This window comes from Salmo trutta, chromosome 15 (genome assembly GCF_901001165.1).
Source record: "Salmo trutta chromosome 15, fSalTru1.1, whole genome shotgun sequence".
In the NCBI taxonomy this organism is placed as follows: Eukaryota; Metazoa; Chordata; class Actinopteri; order Salmoniformes; family Salmonidae; genus Salmo; species Salmo trutta.
The window spans coordinates 48137682-48153710 of record NC_042971.1 but is presented as its reverse complement, the minus strand read 5'-3'; the positions used below and the strand labels follow the sequence as shown (position 1 = coordinate 48153710).

The 16029-nt window shown below is 43.3% G+C and overlaps 2 protein-coding genes across 2 annotated transcripts; one reads left to right on the top strand and one right to left on the bottom strand.

Annotated features, from left to right (window-relative positions):
* Positions 1-1658: 1658 nt before the first annotated feature.
* LOC115148324 (serine/threonine-protein phosphatase PGAM5, mitochondrial-like) lies at positions 1659-3187 on the top strand. The gene is made up of 5 exons (XM_029690247.1): positions 1659-1676; positions 2095-2197; positions 2310-2392; positions 2569-2699; positions 3019-3187. Exons 1-5 carry the CDS (start codon positions 1659-1661, stop codon positions 3185-3187), a joined length of 504 nt encoding a protein of 167 aa, XP_029546107.1.
* Positions 3188-4724: 1537 nt separating this feature from the next.
* On the bottom strand, positions 4725-7915 carry LOC115148323 (ankyrin repeat and LEM domain-containing protein 2-like). The gene is made up of 11 exons (XM_029690246.1): positions 7738-7915; positions 7357-7535; positions 7259-7278; positions 6987-7164; positions 6711-6884; positions 6449-6571; positions 6239-6302; positions 5958-6139; positions 5454-5560; positions 5123-5322; positions 4725-4986 (listed from the first exon to the last, which is right to left on the bottom strand). Exons 1-11 carry the CDS (start codon positions 7913-7915, stop codon positions 4868-4870), a joined length of 1524 nt encoding a protein of 507 aa, XP_029546106.1. The 3' UTR covers positions 4725-4867.
* Positions 7916-16029: the final 8114 nt, after the last annotated feature.

The window sequence follows — 16029 nt, the reverse complement described above, 5'->3', positions numbered from 1 at the left end:
CAGACTAGTAGTATCTGTGCAGTTTGTGAATGTGTCAAACTGTTGATTTGTCAAGGAGAAGGAGTCTGTTTTCCTGCTGGATGACAAGCGTATCAGTGAGATAAACATGTGTCAAGCAGACCACCATAGTCCCTGTGCCCAAGAACACTAAGGTAACCTGCCTAAATGACTGCCGACCTGTAGCACTCACGTCTGTAGTCATGAAATGCTTTGAAAGGCTGGTCATGGCTCACATCAACACCATTATCCCAGAAACCCTAGACCCACTCCAATTTGCGTACAGCACCAACAGATCCACAGATGATGCAATCTCTATTGCACTCCACACTGCCCTTTCCCAGCTGGACAAAATTAACACCTACGTGAGAATGCTATTCATTGACTACAGCTCAGCGTTCAACACCATAGTACCCTCAAAGCTCATGAATAAGCTAAGTACCCTGGGACTAAACACCTCCCTCTGCAATTGGATCCTGGACTTCCTGACGGGCTGCCCCCGGGTGGTAAGGGTAGGTAACAACACATCCACCATGCTGATCCTCAACACAGGGGCCCCTCAGGGTGAGTGCTCAGTCCCCTCCTGTACTCCCTGTTCACTCATGACTGCATGGCCAGGCACGACTCCAACACCATCATTAAGTTTGCCGATGACACAACAGTGGTAGGCCTGATCTCCGACAATGACGAGACCCTAACCCTATAGGGAGGAGGTCAGAGACCTGACGGTGCGGTGCAAGGACAACAACCTCTCCCTCAACGTGATCAAGACAAAATAGATGATTGTGGACTACAGGAAAAAGAGGACCGAGCACGCCCCCATTCTCATCGACGGGGCTGTAGTGCAGCAGGTTGAGAGCTGCAAGTTCCTTGGCGTCCACATCACCAACAAAGTAACATGGTGTAAGCACACCAAGACAGTCGTGAAGAGGGCACGACAAAACCTATTCCCCCTCAGGAGAAAGCCCTAAAATTGTCAAAGACTCCAGCCACCCTAGTCATAGACTGTTCTCTCTGCTACCAGATGGCAGCGGTACTGAAGCGCCAAGTCTAGATCCAAGAGGCTTCTAAACAGCGTCTACCCCCAAGCCATAAGACTCCTGAACAGCTAATCAAATGGCTACCCAGACTATTTGCATTGCCCCCCCTTCTACGCTGCTGCTACTCTCTGTTAGTATCTATGCATAGTCACTTGAATAACCCTACCTACATGTACATATTACCTCAATTACCTCGACACCGGTGCTTCTGCACATTGACTCTGTACTGGTACCCCCTGTATATAGCCCCGCTATTGTTATTTACTGCTGCTCTTTAATTATTTTTTATTTTTATCTCTTACTTTTTTTGGGGGGGGGATATTTTCTTAAAACTGCATTGTTGGTTAAGGGTTTGTAAGTAAGCATTTCACTGTAAGGTCTTCAACTGTTGTATTCAGTGCATGTGACAAATACAATTTGATTTGATTTGTCAAGATTGCAAAAATATTACAAGAAATCTAGTGATGTGATTGATGTCATTATCTCTCTGTGAATGATTGACAGTTAAGTGTCCTCTCCAATCCCAGCCAACAGAACCGTGGCCATGGTTACTTCCGTTTGATGCTCGACGACAACGCAAGTTAGCTACTCCCTTTTTAGGTTACTGATGGAGACATCATCATGGTCCCGTGTGGCTCAGTTGGTAGAGCATGGTGTTTGCAACGCCAGGGTTGTGGGTTCTATTCCCACGGGGGACCAGTACGGAGAAAAAATGTATGAAATGTATGCATTCACTACTGTAAGTTGCTCTGGATAAGAGCGTCTGCTAAATGACTAAAATGTGAATGTAATCAACAAGTTGATACTTTGTAATGGTAGGGACTAGCTAACTAAATGAAATGCAGACAAGATATCACTGGTTAGATATATCAAACAGTGATGATAAATCACTGTGGTTGTGTTATCTTGTAGCACATATGCTACTTTAGCGTACCAGCAGCAACAAGGCGGGTGGGTTGGCTGGTTAACTGATGCTAACAACACAAACTTTTTGTACTGAATCTCAACATTAAACTCTAATTTCATTCAAACATTATTCTTGTACACATTATTCGAGTACACTGTTCAGCGATTGGCTGCCTTGGCATTGAAGTATGATGTCATGGTCCACTCCATGACCCGTGTCACAGAGACCGGCAACATCAGCAAGTATCTCCCTGGTCAGAGACAACAGGACACCACTCATTCTAACCTCAAACTCAAAAGTAATTCTAAGCCTTCAGTCTGAAGTGTCCTAACCATTGAACTTGTCTGTTTCTCTCTCTGCATTAAAGTTGGATAAAGTGAGCTGTGACCTGCTTAGAGAGAATGCTCCTATTGAGCCTGTGCCACCTATCACCTGGAAACCTGACTGTGTTGAGTGATTGCTGTGCTTAATCCCGGAGATAGATGCAATTACACACTTCACCTTTTTCTTGTGAGATACAATCTATTTTTGAGATTCAAAGCAATCTGTGTTAAGCACTGTGCAAAATTGGATATCTGTCATAACTTTCCCTTACACCCTGTAGTGGTTCTTTGGTTTCTGCAGTATCATGAAGATGGAGCTCGGATCGAGGTAGCCTTCCGTCTCTACATCCACCGTGCAGACAACAAGCAGACAGAGGACAGATGTAAGATCATTGTCTGCCACACAAATGTTATTCACTACTTTGTGTGCACGTCAGTGCCTCGCGTCAACCAACAACATCCTAGGAATTGAGTTGCATTGATTTTCACAAGCATAGCTCAGCTAATGCATAGTGAGTGATTGTCCTCAGTGAGGTGAACATTCAAGAAATGAATTGATTACTGTAAAGGTGTGAAAAACAAAGATGATATGCTCTGTATAATCTACTAGTTGATGCTCAGCAGTCTCTAATAATCTAGTCCAAGGTCCTGGTTTCCTATGGAAATGTTTTTAATAGGGACATTTCTTTAGGCATTGATTGTGAGGGCAAATGTTCTTACAATATGGAACGGTTTCTCTTGGTTGATCCAGGGCTCTGCAGTTTCCCACAGAAGGTTGGCTGCGGCTGGGCCTGAATAACGGCAGCATCACCTGGATCACCATCAGACCGAGTGGCAGGGTGGGACTGAGGATGGGCGACTCGGGCTTTATGCCTCCTGAAAAACTCACCCGCACCAGACACTCCACCACTATTGGCTGACCCCATGTAACCTGACCTTCTGCTGCCACATCATTTGAAGCAAACATTTCTCCTCTATAAGATAGTTTTGCCCACATTGGGAATCATTCTTTTGACTATAGTTTTGTATCTACTGTAAGTCGCTCTGGATAAGAGCGTCTGCTAAATGACTAAAATGTAAATGTAATGTATGGAAAAACATTTGGAATAATGTACTTTACAGTATATGTTCTTAGTAAATTGATTTATTTGATCATGCTTATTACATTTTATGAATAAACGGTTATCTGAATAGAGTTATAATCATTCTTCTTGTGTAAAGGTATAAATTAAAACAATTTAAAACTCTCCAAATGTATCTCTGGAATAAGGTAATAGTGATTAACAATATAAAAGCATTATTTGAACATTTCATATATAAAGCATCTTGTATACACACACATTACATAGGCACTGGGAAAAGTGTACACTCCATTAGGTAACTTCAAGTTGAAAGTGTAATCTGTAGCTATGCTATTCGCCAGAAGAGAATGCTTGCATTGAGGACATGCATGTAGGCAGGCAGCATTAGTGCTGTTGATAAGGTAATAGTGTTAAGTGGAGCAGTGCCTTGCATAGAACAGCCGAAAGAGTTGTACAAATGGAAACCAACACAAGGGTAAAATAAGGACTGCCTGGGTTATAAAGTCAGTTGTTAGACTATGGACCTGCTGTGGTGGTGCAGGATGTTGGCCAACTTTCCCTTTTGTATGTGCAACACCACCTTCAGATCCTGGGACGTGACATCCTGTTTTCTTGTGGTTTCCCTGTGTCAGTTTGGGGAGCGGAAGAGAGTCCTGCAGAGGATGGTCTGGGTGTAACAGCTCTGAGCAGGAGTGTGGGGGCCTGGGCTGCAAAAGCTGAGCCTGCTGGGAGAACAGTTTGGAGTCCCAGTCAAACTTTTCCTCCTTGTCGGCCTTGGCCAGCTGGAAATACACAACATCAGCAGAATGAACCACCTGGAGCATCGAAGACAATACAGGTACAAGTCTGTTGACACAGCATAAAGAAACGGAACAGTGGCTAACTCACCTTAGCCACTGTGAAGAGGGATAGGCCATAATGGTGTTCCTCCACCTAGTAATGCAGGGGTTTCTCTCAGGGTCAATCTCCATGTTAGTCATTGCAGGCAGGACCTCACTGTCCAACTTGGTGGGAGATTCCCTGCAAGAAAGATTCAAAGAACATTGGTTAACACATCCTTGGGTTACCAAAACAAATGCAGCAGATCATTTTGACAGGTTGACTGATATAATTTACTGTTACAGTAAATATAGACTTACCCGTCCGTGAACAGTTCCTGTCTTCGTCTTGTAGGGGTGCCGGTTGTCAGAATTGTTTCTTTCGAAGCATCTCCTTTCGTGTATTTGTAAGATACGCTAGAGGATCCTGAGCCTCTACTTTCTCTTCTCCCGTCTCGCCCATCTCTGGGACTACCTGGGCACTCAGAGTCTAAGCCCTCGTCTGCTGTCAGATACTCCTCTGAGCTGGGGTTGGAGAGCTCCTCCACCTGCCTCTTCCCTTGGCTCCCCTCCCAGGTCCTCCAGAAACTGTCATCCCCCAGGCCCAGGCCCAGGCCCTCTTTCCTGGATACAGAGGGAGCCAGACGGCCCTCAACACTCTTTACCTCCTCCTGGTCCTTCACTTGGACAGAGCCATCCTTTAGGCTAGATTTCTCAAACTCTGGCAGGAGGTTACACACAGGAGACTTTTCTCCTTTGATGGAGACCTTCTGTCATTCAGGATGTTGTTGATCAGGACATGGCTCTGGTTCTGCTCGTCTGGAATGACATCATCAACCACATGATGAATTGTAGATTATTTTGGGGGGATTTCCCACTATAATTTTAAGCATTTAATAATATGATGTTATCACATACAATCCATGTTTCTAAGGTTTGTTGTGGAAGTGCTTACCTTTGGAGGGGGTTGATGTTTTAAATCCAGCACCAGTCCCCTCTGTCTTCCCATATCTTTCTAGGGGAGGCTCAGTCTGGTCCTTCCTATCCAGATACTCCTCCAACCTCCTCAGTCCCTCCTCTGTAGACAGGTCAATGAAGCTATCCAGGAAGTCCCAGTACTCTGCCCAAGGATGCCCCATGTCATGTGCAATCTCCCTGACAATGGGGATCACTCAGATAATATACCACTGTACTATGTCTGTTCCCTTTGGGACCCAAATGCTGTTTTGTTTAATCCTAATCATGGTAATTTGCCCACTGTCGTTATTATTATTCTGTTCACTCACCTCCCCACACGCTCTGCTCCCCGGTCAGGGTCAGATTTGAGAATACAGTGGAAATACTCTGCTCGATCCCTGGGTGGAGTTCTCCATAGTCTGTGGAACTCATCTGCCTGGAAGACAAACAGTTACTGGCTTGTAACGTTTAGAGACATAGAATAGTGGAGGTGCATAAAGATGGCGGCATCCATGCACTTACCACAAAAGCCTTGTTAGCTAAGTTCGCCATATTGTACATTACTCTTCCTTACTCTTTTTTTGTATCAAAATTGGCTTTGTATGCATGATCCCAAGTTCAGCTGAAAGACTCCAGCAGACCAAAAAGTAGATTGTGCTGATTTATTGACGCATTGTCACGCGCCATAGTTTAAAAACTCTGTGGATCGTGCTAAAACAATGAAATCATATCTAAATTCTGACAGCCTTATGTACCTTCACCATTAGGGGTAAATTGTAATACCAATACTCCAAGTTATTGAGAATGAATATGATTTCAAATGATGCTGTTACCTTAGAAGGACTGAGTGGTCCCACAAAAGCTTTCACAGTCATGACTGGCTCTATGGGACTCCCGACCACTGCAGATCCCAGCGAATTAAAATCCACCTCCAATGGGCTTGGAGACCATGGCAAGCCAATCACAGGCTGGAAGCTGTTGTTGGTATCCCTCAGCAAGGGAACATAGCACCGTTCTGTGTCAGCAAGGTTAAAAGTTAGCAATGTGTTCACAAGTTGGAATTTGCACTCACAAAAAGGTGTTATAGCCAGCATTGGCAAACATCTAAACTTACCCTCCAAATATTCCTTGATTTTCTTTTTTATGACAGGGGTTTTGTTTTTCCTCTCGCATATCACCTGTAAAAGCAGTAATACAACTATTTAGTCTTCTAAAGTGTGCAGTTTCTGGCATGAAATTCATGGGACAATACACCTTACTGAGCCAAAATGGAATGCTTAAGTGTTTAAGTGCAAAAAAAGCGATTCTGTATTTCATAGCTTACACTAGAGGGCTTCTGGTTGTACTTGTTCTGCCGCTGTTTGTCAGAACCAGGATGACAACACAGCATGTTGACCACGTCTGGACATCCAAACTTACAGGCAAAGTGAAGAGGAGTTTCATTGCTCTGCAAAAACATCACACACATTCAGCACATCGTATTACTACATTTACACACTTTAACTCAAATTAACAGACTACAATGTATGTGTGTATTGTGCCGACTACCTGTGTATAACACAAATACGGTTCATATAAGTTCTCACTGCTTTGTCAGGTGTGTTGAGGTAGCGGATGCGTTGGTGTAACATGGCTTCCTGGTCATCAGGATACTTGAGTCTCATGAAGTCTGGACTCTCCAGGGTGTCCAGGAGGAGCTGGACCATCCCAGACTGGTTCTCTGTGGCCGCCACATGCAGGACATTGTAATGGCACCCTTCCTACAAACATGAAGAGGGTGAGTTATTTGACCACGTGAGATAATGTGAAGTACCTTTCTGCTCTCATGGAGATGTTAGATGCATGAGTCATATGAACCATACATGGACGATGGTGGGGTTGTCTCCAGATCCGATGAGGTAGCGTGGGTTGGCCCAGACCAGCCTGCTGAAGGCTTCCTTGTCCCCCTTCTCCACAGCGTTCCTCAGCTTGGCTGTCAGGTCTTGGGTGCGGGGGCTACGGAAATCATTGGCCCTCTCCAGGTTCACAGGATAGGGCTGCCTGGGAGGACAACAGTGTTGTTGTATGCATGTTGATCAGTGTGGAGTGAGTAACTCACTCGAAAAACACTTTTCTTGTTAATTTTACATGACACAAAAGAGGTGAATGATCCATCTAGCTCTCTATCTATATTGTGGCTCTGTATTAGATACAGCTATGCTATGAAGCAGACATACCTATATGGACTACAGCTTCTAGCACCCTCTGGGGCCCGACAGGTGCGAATGCGCTGGCTGAAGGGCTAATGTCGTTGATGCATTTTGAGAATTTCTCAGCTTCCTCTCGTGTTGAAAAGGGCTTAAACCTGGACCCTTTCATTGTCATCATTGCTCTCAGAGCTTTCTTCCGGTCCACATATACATGGACTTTGTCTAGCGGGGGGGGGGGTCTTACCATCAGCAACCACTGACTCCTTCCAATGAGGACATACACCATAGTAAACAAGGGGATGTGCTGGTTCATCCCATTCCTCTGTCTCTTTACCCTCCTCTGCTGGTGATTTGAGTCCCAGATTGTGGTCAGTTTCTACTCTGTTCGTTGTGGGTCCATTAGACTCTGTATTGGAGGAGCTACCTCTATCAGTCACCCCTCCATCCCCTCCTTGCTTCTCCAGGAGGGCTCTGGCCAGCTTCCTCTCAAAGATGGCTCTTGTAGTGGGGGTAAGGGGGCCACACTTCAGCCCTGCCCCGATAATCTCCTGCCTTAGTTGATCTGCACTCAATGTCTGCAGCCTGCTCATGACTTCCTCCATGTTTCTGTCAGTACCTAGGATAAATAAATGTGGCATACCCAGAGAAGTCATGTTACATACTACATAAGAATATAGTCAAATGACACGCATACATCTTCGGGGAAAAAATACTACTAATTCACATCAGAAATTACACTTTTAAGTTGTTGTTCCTGAGCTTAAAACAGTAGATAACCACATCAAACAAAATGGTACACATCGTGTCATAGGCTACAAATAAGATGTGATTCAACCACAATATGCATGAATTGGAAAAACGATAGTCTACAACAGAACATACTTAGCTACTATACATCATTGTAGCCTACGCATGTATCTTTTTTATATGGAACAGGGTATTCAACCAGGGGTCCGCGGCTCCCTAGGGGTACGTAGACAACATTTGACTGGTACTGTACATTCCGTTGTAGACAATCCTTTTGCCAATGTACGCAGGTACTGCAGGGTGTCCTCGAAAACATGAAAAAGTAAAAAATACATATATATTTTTATGAATGTTGGTAGTGTAAAGGACATCATGCTGCTTGCTTAGTGAATAACAATTCCTCACGATTCAGCCAATACCTGGAGTGAACTCAGACCTCTGCCTTGCTAGAACAAGTGACCACTCTCTTAGAAGAGTCTTACCAGTGGTGCCACAAGACACTTCAGGCTGAGGAGTAAGTTTCACAATAGACATGTTGAATTGCATACCTACAGTAGAAGAGAGGAGAATATCTTATTTCTGTCTTAGCTAAATAGGCTGTTTGAGTTTACACTTCCTCGTCTAATTATGTGGGAAGGTCAAAATAAAGAAAAGTTATCTACCGAAATCATAATTTTTTAAATGTTGATTATTCTCCTTGGCATTATCATTCACCTGCTGATAAAAAAAGAGGTTAAAAAAACCCAGCATTTTTGCTAATGTATGATGGGGATCCGTGGATCACCAGTTTGCCTGAAAGGGGATCCCTGGGCAAGAAAAGGTTGAAGACCCCTGATGTGGAACGATTCCATGTGGTGAATAGGTGGAGAATATACTGAGTCAATATTCATGTCATAAGAAGGAATTCCCCTCTAACACACCCGCCCAGCCAGCGGCGAAGACGCAGGGGCCGTCAATGTGGAAGGGGGGTCCCGGCACAGATGCTGGCCCATGTTGACTCCAATGCTTCCCACAGTTGTGTAAAGTTGTCAGGATGTCCTTTGGGTGGTGGACCATTCTTGATACACTTGGGAAACTGTAGAGTGTGAAAAACCCAGCAGCATTGCAGTTCTTGACATCTCTGAATGGCACACACAATCCATGTCTCAATTGTCTTAAAAATCCTTCTTTAACTTGTCTCCTCCCCTTCATCTACACTGATTGTGGATTTAAAAAGTGACATCAATAAGGGATCATTGCTTTCACCTGGTCAGTCTATGTCATGGAAAGAGCAGGTGTTCTTAATGTTTTGTATCCTCAGTGTATATACAGTATGAAAGGACGCACAAGATCGAGCAAGTTATAGACTGTTATAAACCTATATCCATCCTGCCCTGCGTTTCTAAAATCTTCGAAAGCCAAGATAATAAACACATTACCGACCATTTAGAATTCCACCGTACCTTTTCCACTATGCAATCTGGTTTCCGAGCTGGTCATGGGTGCACCTCAGCCACGCTCAAGGTCCTATGCAATATAATCAATAAAAGACAGTACTGTGCAGCCGTTTTCATCGACCTGGCCAAGGCTTTCGACTTTGTCAATCACTGCATTCTTATCGGCAGACTCAATAGCCTTGGTTTCTCAAATGACTGCCTCGCCTGGTTCACCAACTACTTCTCAGATCGAGTTCAGTGTTTCGAATCGGAGGGCCTGTTGTCCGGACCTCTTTTCTCTGTATATTTCAATGATGTCGCTCTTGCTGCTGGTGATTCTCTGATCCACCTCTACGCAGACGTCACCATTCTGTATACATCTGGCCCTTCTTTGGACACTGTGTTAACAAACCTCCAAACGAGCTTCAACACCATACAACACTCCTTCCGTGGCCTCCAACTGCTTTTAAATGCTAGTAAATCTAAGTGCATGCTCTTCAACTAATTGCTGCCCGCACCCTCCCGCCCGACTAGCATCACTACTCTGGGCAGTTCTGACCTAGAATATGTGGAAAACTACAACTACCTAGGTGTCTGGTTAGACTGTAAACTCTCCTTCCAGACTCACACTAAGCATCTCCAATCCAAAATTAAATCTACAATCGGCTTCCTATTTCGCAACAAAGCCTCCTTCACTTATGCCGCCAAACATACCCTCGTAAAACTGACTATCCTACCGATCCTTGACTTCGGCGATGTCATTTACAAAATAGCCTCCAACACGCTACTCAGCAAACTGGATGCAGTCTATCACAGTGCCGTCCATTTTGTCACCAAAGCTCAATATACTACCCACCACTGCGACCTGTATGCTCTCGAAGACCTTAGAAAGGCAGGATAGGATAGATATAGGTCTGTAGCAGTTTGGGTCAAGCAGCTGCTTTCTAATCTTTTGGAATCTCAGACGACACGAAAGAGAGGTTGAGCAGGCTAGTAAATAGGGGTTGCAACAATTTCGGCAGATCATTTTAGAAAGAAAGTGTCCAGATTGTCTAGCCCGGCTAATTTGTGGGGGTCCAGATTTTGCAGCTCTTTCAGAACATCAGCTGACTGGATTTGGGAGAAGGAGAAATGGGGAAGGCCTGGGCGGGTAGCTGTGCGGGGTGCAGTGCTGTTGACCGTGGTAGGGGTAGCCAGGTGGAAAGCAAGGCCAGCCGTAGAAAAATGCTTTTTGAAATTCTCAATTATAGTGGATTTATCGGTGGTGACAGAGTTTCCTATCCTCAGTGCAGTGGGCAGCTGGGAGGAGGTGTTCTTATTTTCCATGGACTTTACAGTGTCCCAGAACTTTTTTGAGTTTGTGTTGCAGGCATAGACCCGTGCCTCGTGGCTCAGCATAATCGAATGCGCCCTGTGTGTGTGGCGTCATTCAATTCAATGTGCTTTGCAGCTCGATGGCATTTTCATTCACATAATCAATAAATAGTATAAAATTCATTATTTAGGCTACGACACATACTTAGGCCGACCCAGTTCTCACAATAGCTGCCCCTGTGCCCCATAATCGATTGGTTTTGATACACTTAACGTTAGTGCTGCTAGGTGTACATTTCCATTGTAGCTAACGTTAGGCTACCACAGCTAACTTTTACCTAACTAGCCACCCTAGCTAATGTCATGATGTCAGTTGATGACAGTCTCTTATAGTGGCTGTAAAGCCAAATTACATTACGAGCCAAACATTTCTTTAACTTAAATAAATTGACTTGTAAACGTTCTTGAATACATTTTGTAATCAGTTAAATTGATATCTTACTTCAGACTCGTGCTTGTAGTGCTGATCTATTTTTCCAGACTGGGCGGTCCACATTCCAGTCAACCAGCCTTGGTGTATTTGAGATCCGTAATCTCGTAAAACTAGTTGTGAAGTGAAGTATGGTTGTGAGAGGCAATGTAAACCAGCAGGTGGCAATGCCACAGACAGAAGGGGGTTAGTTATAAAAATATTTGTCAATACATTATCAAAGAATTGCATCGGATCATAATTCCGATTTTGTTTGACCTTTATTTAACCAGGCAAGTCAGTTAAGAATAAATTCTTATTTTCAACTGACGGCCTACACCGGCCAAACCCAGGCGACGCTGGGCCAACTGAGCACTGGCCTATGGGACTCCCAATCACAGCTGGTTGTGATACAGTCTGGATTCAAACCAGGGTGTCTGTAGTGACAGCTCTAGCACTAACACACAGTGCCTTATACCATTGTGCCACTCAGGAGTTACAATTTGAAGATGAAAGTGGATTCTCAATAATACAGAAAAGAAAAAAGGCACAATGAACACAAATGTAGATATAGTCATTTTTTAAATGTTTATATAATTTGTATAAGTCTTCTCTCAGAGATAAAGTGTATGATAATACAACTTCACCTCTCCACTACATGAGACCAGGGGGCTATTTTCCTCCCCATAGGTACTGTTGAGTACGGTACTCATATTGTTGAACTGTATGTGATCGTCTGAGAGATGGAGCAATTTGAAGATAATGCTTTTTCCACAATTAGTCTCTTTGACATTTCTGAACCTCAGTCATAATGTCTCTGCTGACCCTGTTACAGATAGTGCTATTGGGGTCGCCTCTGACCCCTGCTGGAATTTAATTACCCCTGCACCACTCTTCCCCTTTCATCATGACAGAGCTCAGGGGAGCCAGTGGCATGGGGTGAGAGAGGAGATGCTACAGAGAAGTTCATTGGTTCACTCGCCTCTTTCCTTCCGCCTGCCAGGCACAGATGGTATTCTTTATTAGTGTCAGCGCCAGGTTCATTCCGCTCTGATGAGGACACTCTGTAGAGGGAGGGGGCCTGCCTGACATCCTCAGCAGTGAGAGAGTCAACCAGCAGCTAAATGGCATGACTGAGATAGGATGTAGCTATATGGGAGTTGGGAAAGCACAGGGGGTCTTGGTTGAGAGTATCTTTTAGTGAATAGACCTGAGTCTAAACAGTCTGTGAACATATCTTGTAGTGTTATATCCAGGCTGCATCACATCCGGCCATGTTTGGGAGTCCCATAGGGCCGTACACAATTGGCTCAGCGTCGTCCGGGTTTGGCCCAGGGTAAGCCGTCATTGTAAATAAGAATTTGTTCATAACTGACTTGCCTAGTTAAATAATTAAAAAATATATAGTGTTGATCATTCAAACTGAGCAGATGTTGTTTGCTGTATTAAATAAATATGAAAACAATGCCTAACAAATATAATTTGAGCATGAACATTAACCAGAATTACAAAAATGCCATATTTGGATCCTGGTTTGGCCTATATTCATATTGGCTTTTGTAACACCAGTTTTCCAATGTGGAGAGCTAACATGGTAATGCAGTGATTAGATTATCATCATGCTTTATAGTTTTGTATTGATTAATATAAGGTCGAAGACATCTGTCTCAGCCTTTCAGGGTAAATGTAATCACGTAGATGGTTTTCAATCTAGATTTCATTTTTCCTCCATTCCCTAAAAGCCTTTCACAGATTGCACAGACAGCTTCCGCATGTTGTTTCTCTTTGTTATATTTGGCAGACAAAATGTATCCATATTTGCATCCCTCGGTGTGTCCCCTTGGTCATGCTATTGTTTTTGCTAAGCGGCTCCCTGGATTAAAAATAATCTCCATCTCTCTCCTTGTTGTTTCTCTTTTAGGGGGATTAAACAACAACATTATAATCAAGATGATGATTTTTCACTGCTTCATCAAGCATTAATTGAAAACAAAATGTTCTGTTTATATAAAGCATTTAAGCTGTGTGTGTGTGGTGTGTGTGGTGTGTGGTGTGTGCGTGTGCGTGTGCGTGTGCGTGTGTGCGTGTGTGCGTGTGTGCGTGTGTGTGTGTGTGTGTGTGTGTGTGTGTGTGTGTGCGTGTGTGCGTGTGCGTGTGCGTGTGCGTGTGCGTGTGGTGTGTGGTGTGTGGTGTGTGTGTGCGTGTGTGCGTGTGTGCGTGTGTGCGTGTGTGGTGTGTGGTGTGTGTGTGTGTGTGTGTGTGTGTGTGTGTGTGTGTGTGTGTGTGTGTGTGTGTGTGTGTGTGTGTGTGTGTGTGTGTGCGTGTGCGTGTGTGTGTGTGTGTGTGTGTGTGTGTGTGTGTGTGTGTGTGCTAGCTAGAGGAACATTTAACCCCTTTTGTCTGACAGAATTATAGCTCAATTTGAATTTTTCAATCTCTTTATACAGAATTTCACTTCATGCTAAAATTTCATTTTTCATGGGAGACTAGAAAATCATATGATTTACTGTACATTAGGAAGAATAACTGTAGTTTGCCAATATAGCATGGATATATTTTACATACTATATTGTAAACATGTTGACATACAGTACTGCTGCAGAATATTTTTGAGTGAAAGGGGAGAATTAATATCCTGCAAAATTACTGTTTGAGAATGGTAATCTAATCTAAATTTAAACATAGCGAAACACGTTCAGATGAGTGACTGCCCTTTGAGTTTTGCCGTTGAAATTCACTTAATGCTCTCTGTTCCTGGTTGTGGTTAATTGCTTCATCAAAGACACTCTGCTTTTGAAAGTCATTATTTTCTAATGAAACATCAAATAGAGGAGATACATTTAAAAAGGAAACTGAAATTAGAGGAATATAACCACATTGTGGATTGATTCCACGAAGTGATTTTAAAACTTATCTTAAGAGTACATTTTCTATTTCTAATTAGGCTGGTCATACACTAATTCTATCATTATCATCATGCTGCTGTGGGGGTCTTTTTCTATGTCTTTCTATTGAACCATTTCAGACTTTGAGAATATATTACAATTCCCTGTCTATGACTGATGAATGAAACTTGCAGTACTATCAGTAAGAACTGCAAAAGACGGTTTAACACAAATTAAGTAAGCCTAAAAGAATGAGTACATTATCATTATCTTTTAGCTGAATAAAATGTTCTGTATTACTGTAAAACATTCATATGCATAAGGAGTCCTGATAGACTAAATGCGGAGGGGCCCTTTCCAAATTATTCTGCTGTCACAAGCTCAAGGGGATGAAAGTAATTTCCCTTTGATCGATTAGCTAATTTATGAATTAATTAGTGTGTTTTGCATTGTTTAAGGCTGGCAGCAACAACAGTTACTGGGAGAACATTTCTCCGTGTATTTTATATCATATAAGACAAGGGGTTGGCATGGTAACCTCATTTACCATTCAAAGCCCTTATTCATATTGAAGAATGGCACTCAGAGGTATTGTCAAGACATAATTCAATATTCTTCATAAAAGCCGCTGTACGTTCGAGTGGTTATTATATGACACTATGCATGGTGAGTGTCCAATTTTGTCTTAAAGAATACAGATGTCTAATTTGCTTTAGGGCACAATTAAAGTTCAGATTTTAAGTTTGTATTTTTTTATTCATAGGCTAATACGTTTATTGGCTCACACTGTTAGAAATATTCACTGAGGTGAACAGTAGGGCTCTGTGTGCTACAGAGTGAACTGTGATGTTGAATACATGGATAAAATGACAGGGCTGTTTTAAGGCTAATTGAACAACTGCAAATGAAACGATGCTGTGGTCACAGGGTGTTTCTGCATGTCTGAGTAAATAGGAAATGAGGTCACAGATGCAGGATGGCGGGGTATTTTTTTATTTAACCTTTATTTAACTAGGCAAGTCAGTTAAGAACAAATTCTTATTTACAACGACGGCCTACCCCGGCCAAACCCTAACAACACTGGGCCAATTGTGCGCTGCCCTATGGGACTCCCAATCACGGCCGGTTGTAATACAGCCTGAAATCGAACCAGGGTCTGTAGTGACGCCTCTAGCACTGAGATGCAGTGCCTTAGACTGCTGTAGGGGGTAGAAAGCTTAAGGGCAGAGATGGGTGATGCTGTTTTACCTGCAAGCCAGTGGAAGTGGCCATCCCCTCAGAGTAGAGCACACTATCAGCTGCACTCGCAGGAGCATTAGCCTGGACACACACACGCACACACACACACATTCCCATACAGTACCAGTCAAAAGTTTGGACACACCTACTCATTCAAGGGTTTTTCTTAATTTGTTGACTATTTTCTACATTGCAGAATAGTGAAGACATCAAAACTATGAAAGAACACACATGGAATCATGTAGTAACCAAAAGAAGTGTTAAACAAGTCAAAATATATTTTAGATTTTAGATTCTTCAAAGTAGCCACCCTTTGCCTTGAAGACAGTTTTGCACAGTCTTGTTATTTGCTCAACCTTCCACCTCCATGCAAAAAAAAATCCTCAATATGGTTGAGGAAAGGAGTGTATGGGGGCAGGTATAGGGTCACGAATCGGGGATGGCCCCGAAACCATGTCTGAACCACCTCTGCAGGGTGGAACCTGACATTGTCCCACACAATGGCATTGTCCCACACAATGACCCCTTCACATGCCTGCTCAACACAATGAGATGTGCAGAGTTGTAGGATCCAAGTAATGTCATATGTCCTACCACACCATCTTCAGAAATAGCTGCGCACATGGAGATGTTTCCCCCACATTGTT

Bases quoted from the DNA above. Each gene is read 5' to 3' on its own strand.
- LOC115148324 (XM_029690247.1), top strand. The intron at 2,198-2,309 runs GTCAGAGACAAC...TCTCTGCATTAA, and splicing joins CATCAGCAAGTATCTCCCTG to AGTTGGATAAAGTGAGCTGT. The intron at 2,393-2,568 runs GTTGAGTGATTG...TGGTTTCTGCAG, and splicing joins TCACCTGGAAACCTGACTGT to TATCATGAAGATGGAGCTCG.
- LOC115148323 (XM_029690246.1), bottom strand. From the start codon at position 7,915: ATGGAGGAAGTCATGAGCAGGCTGCAGACATTGAGTGCAGATCAACTA. The intron at 7,165-7,258 runs GTGTCATGTAAA...TTGTCCTCCCAG, and splicing joins ATGGATCATTCACCTCTTTT to GCAGCCCTATCCTGTGAACC. The intron at 5,323-5,453 runs GTGAGTGAACAG...CCCCATTGTCAG, and splicing joins GGAGCAGAGCGTGTGGGGAG to GGAGATTGCACATGACATGG.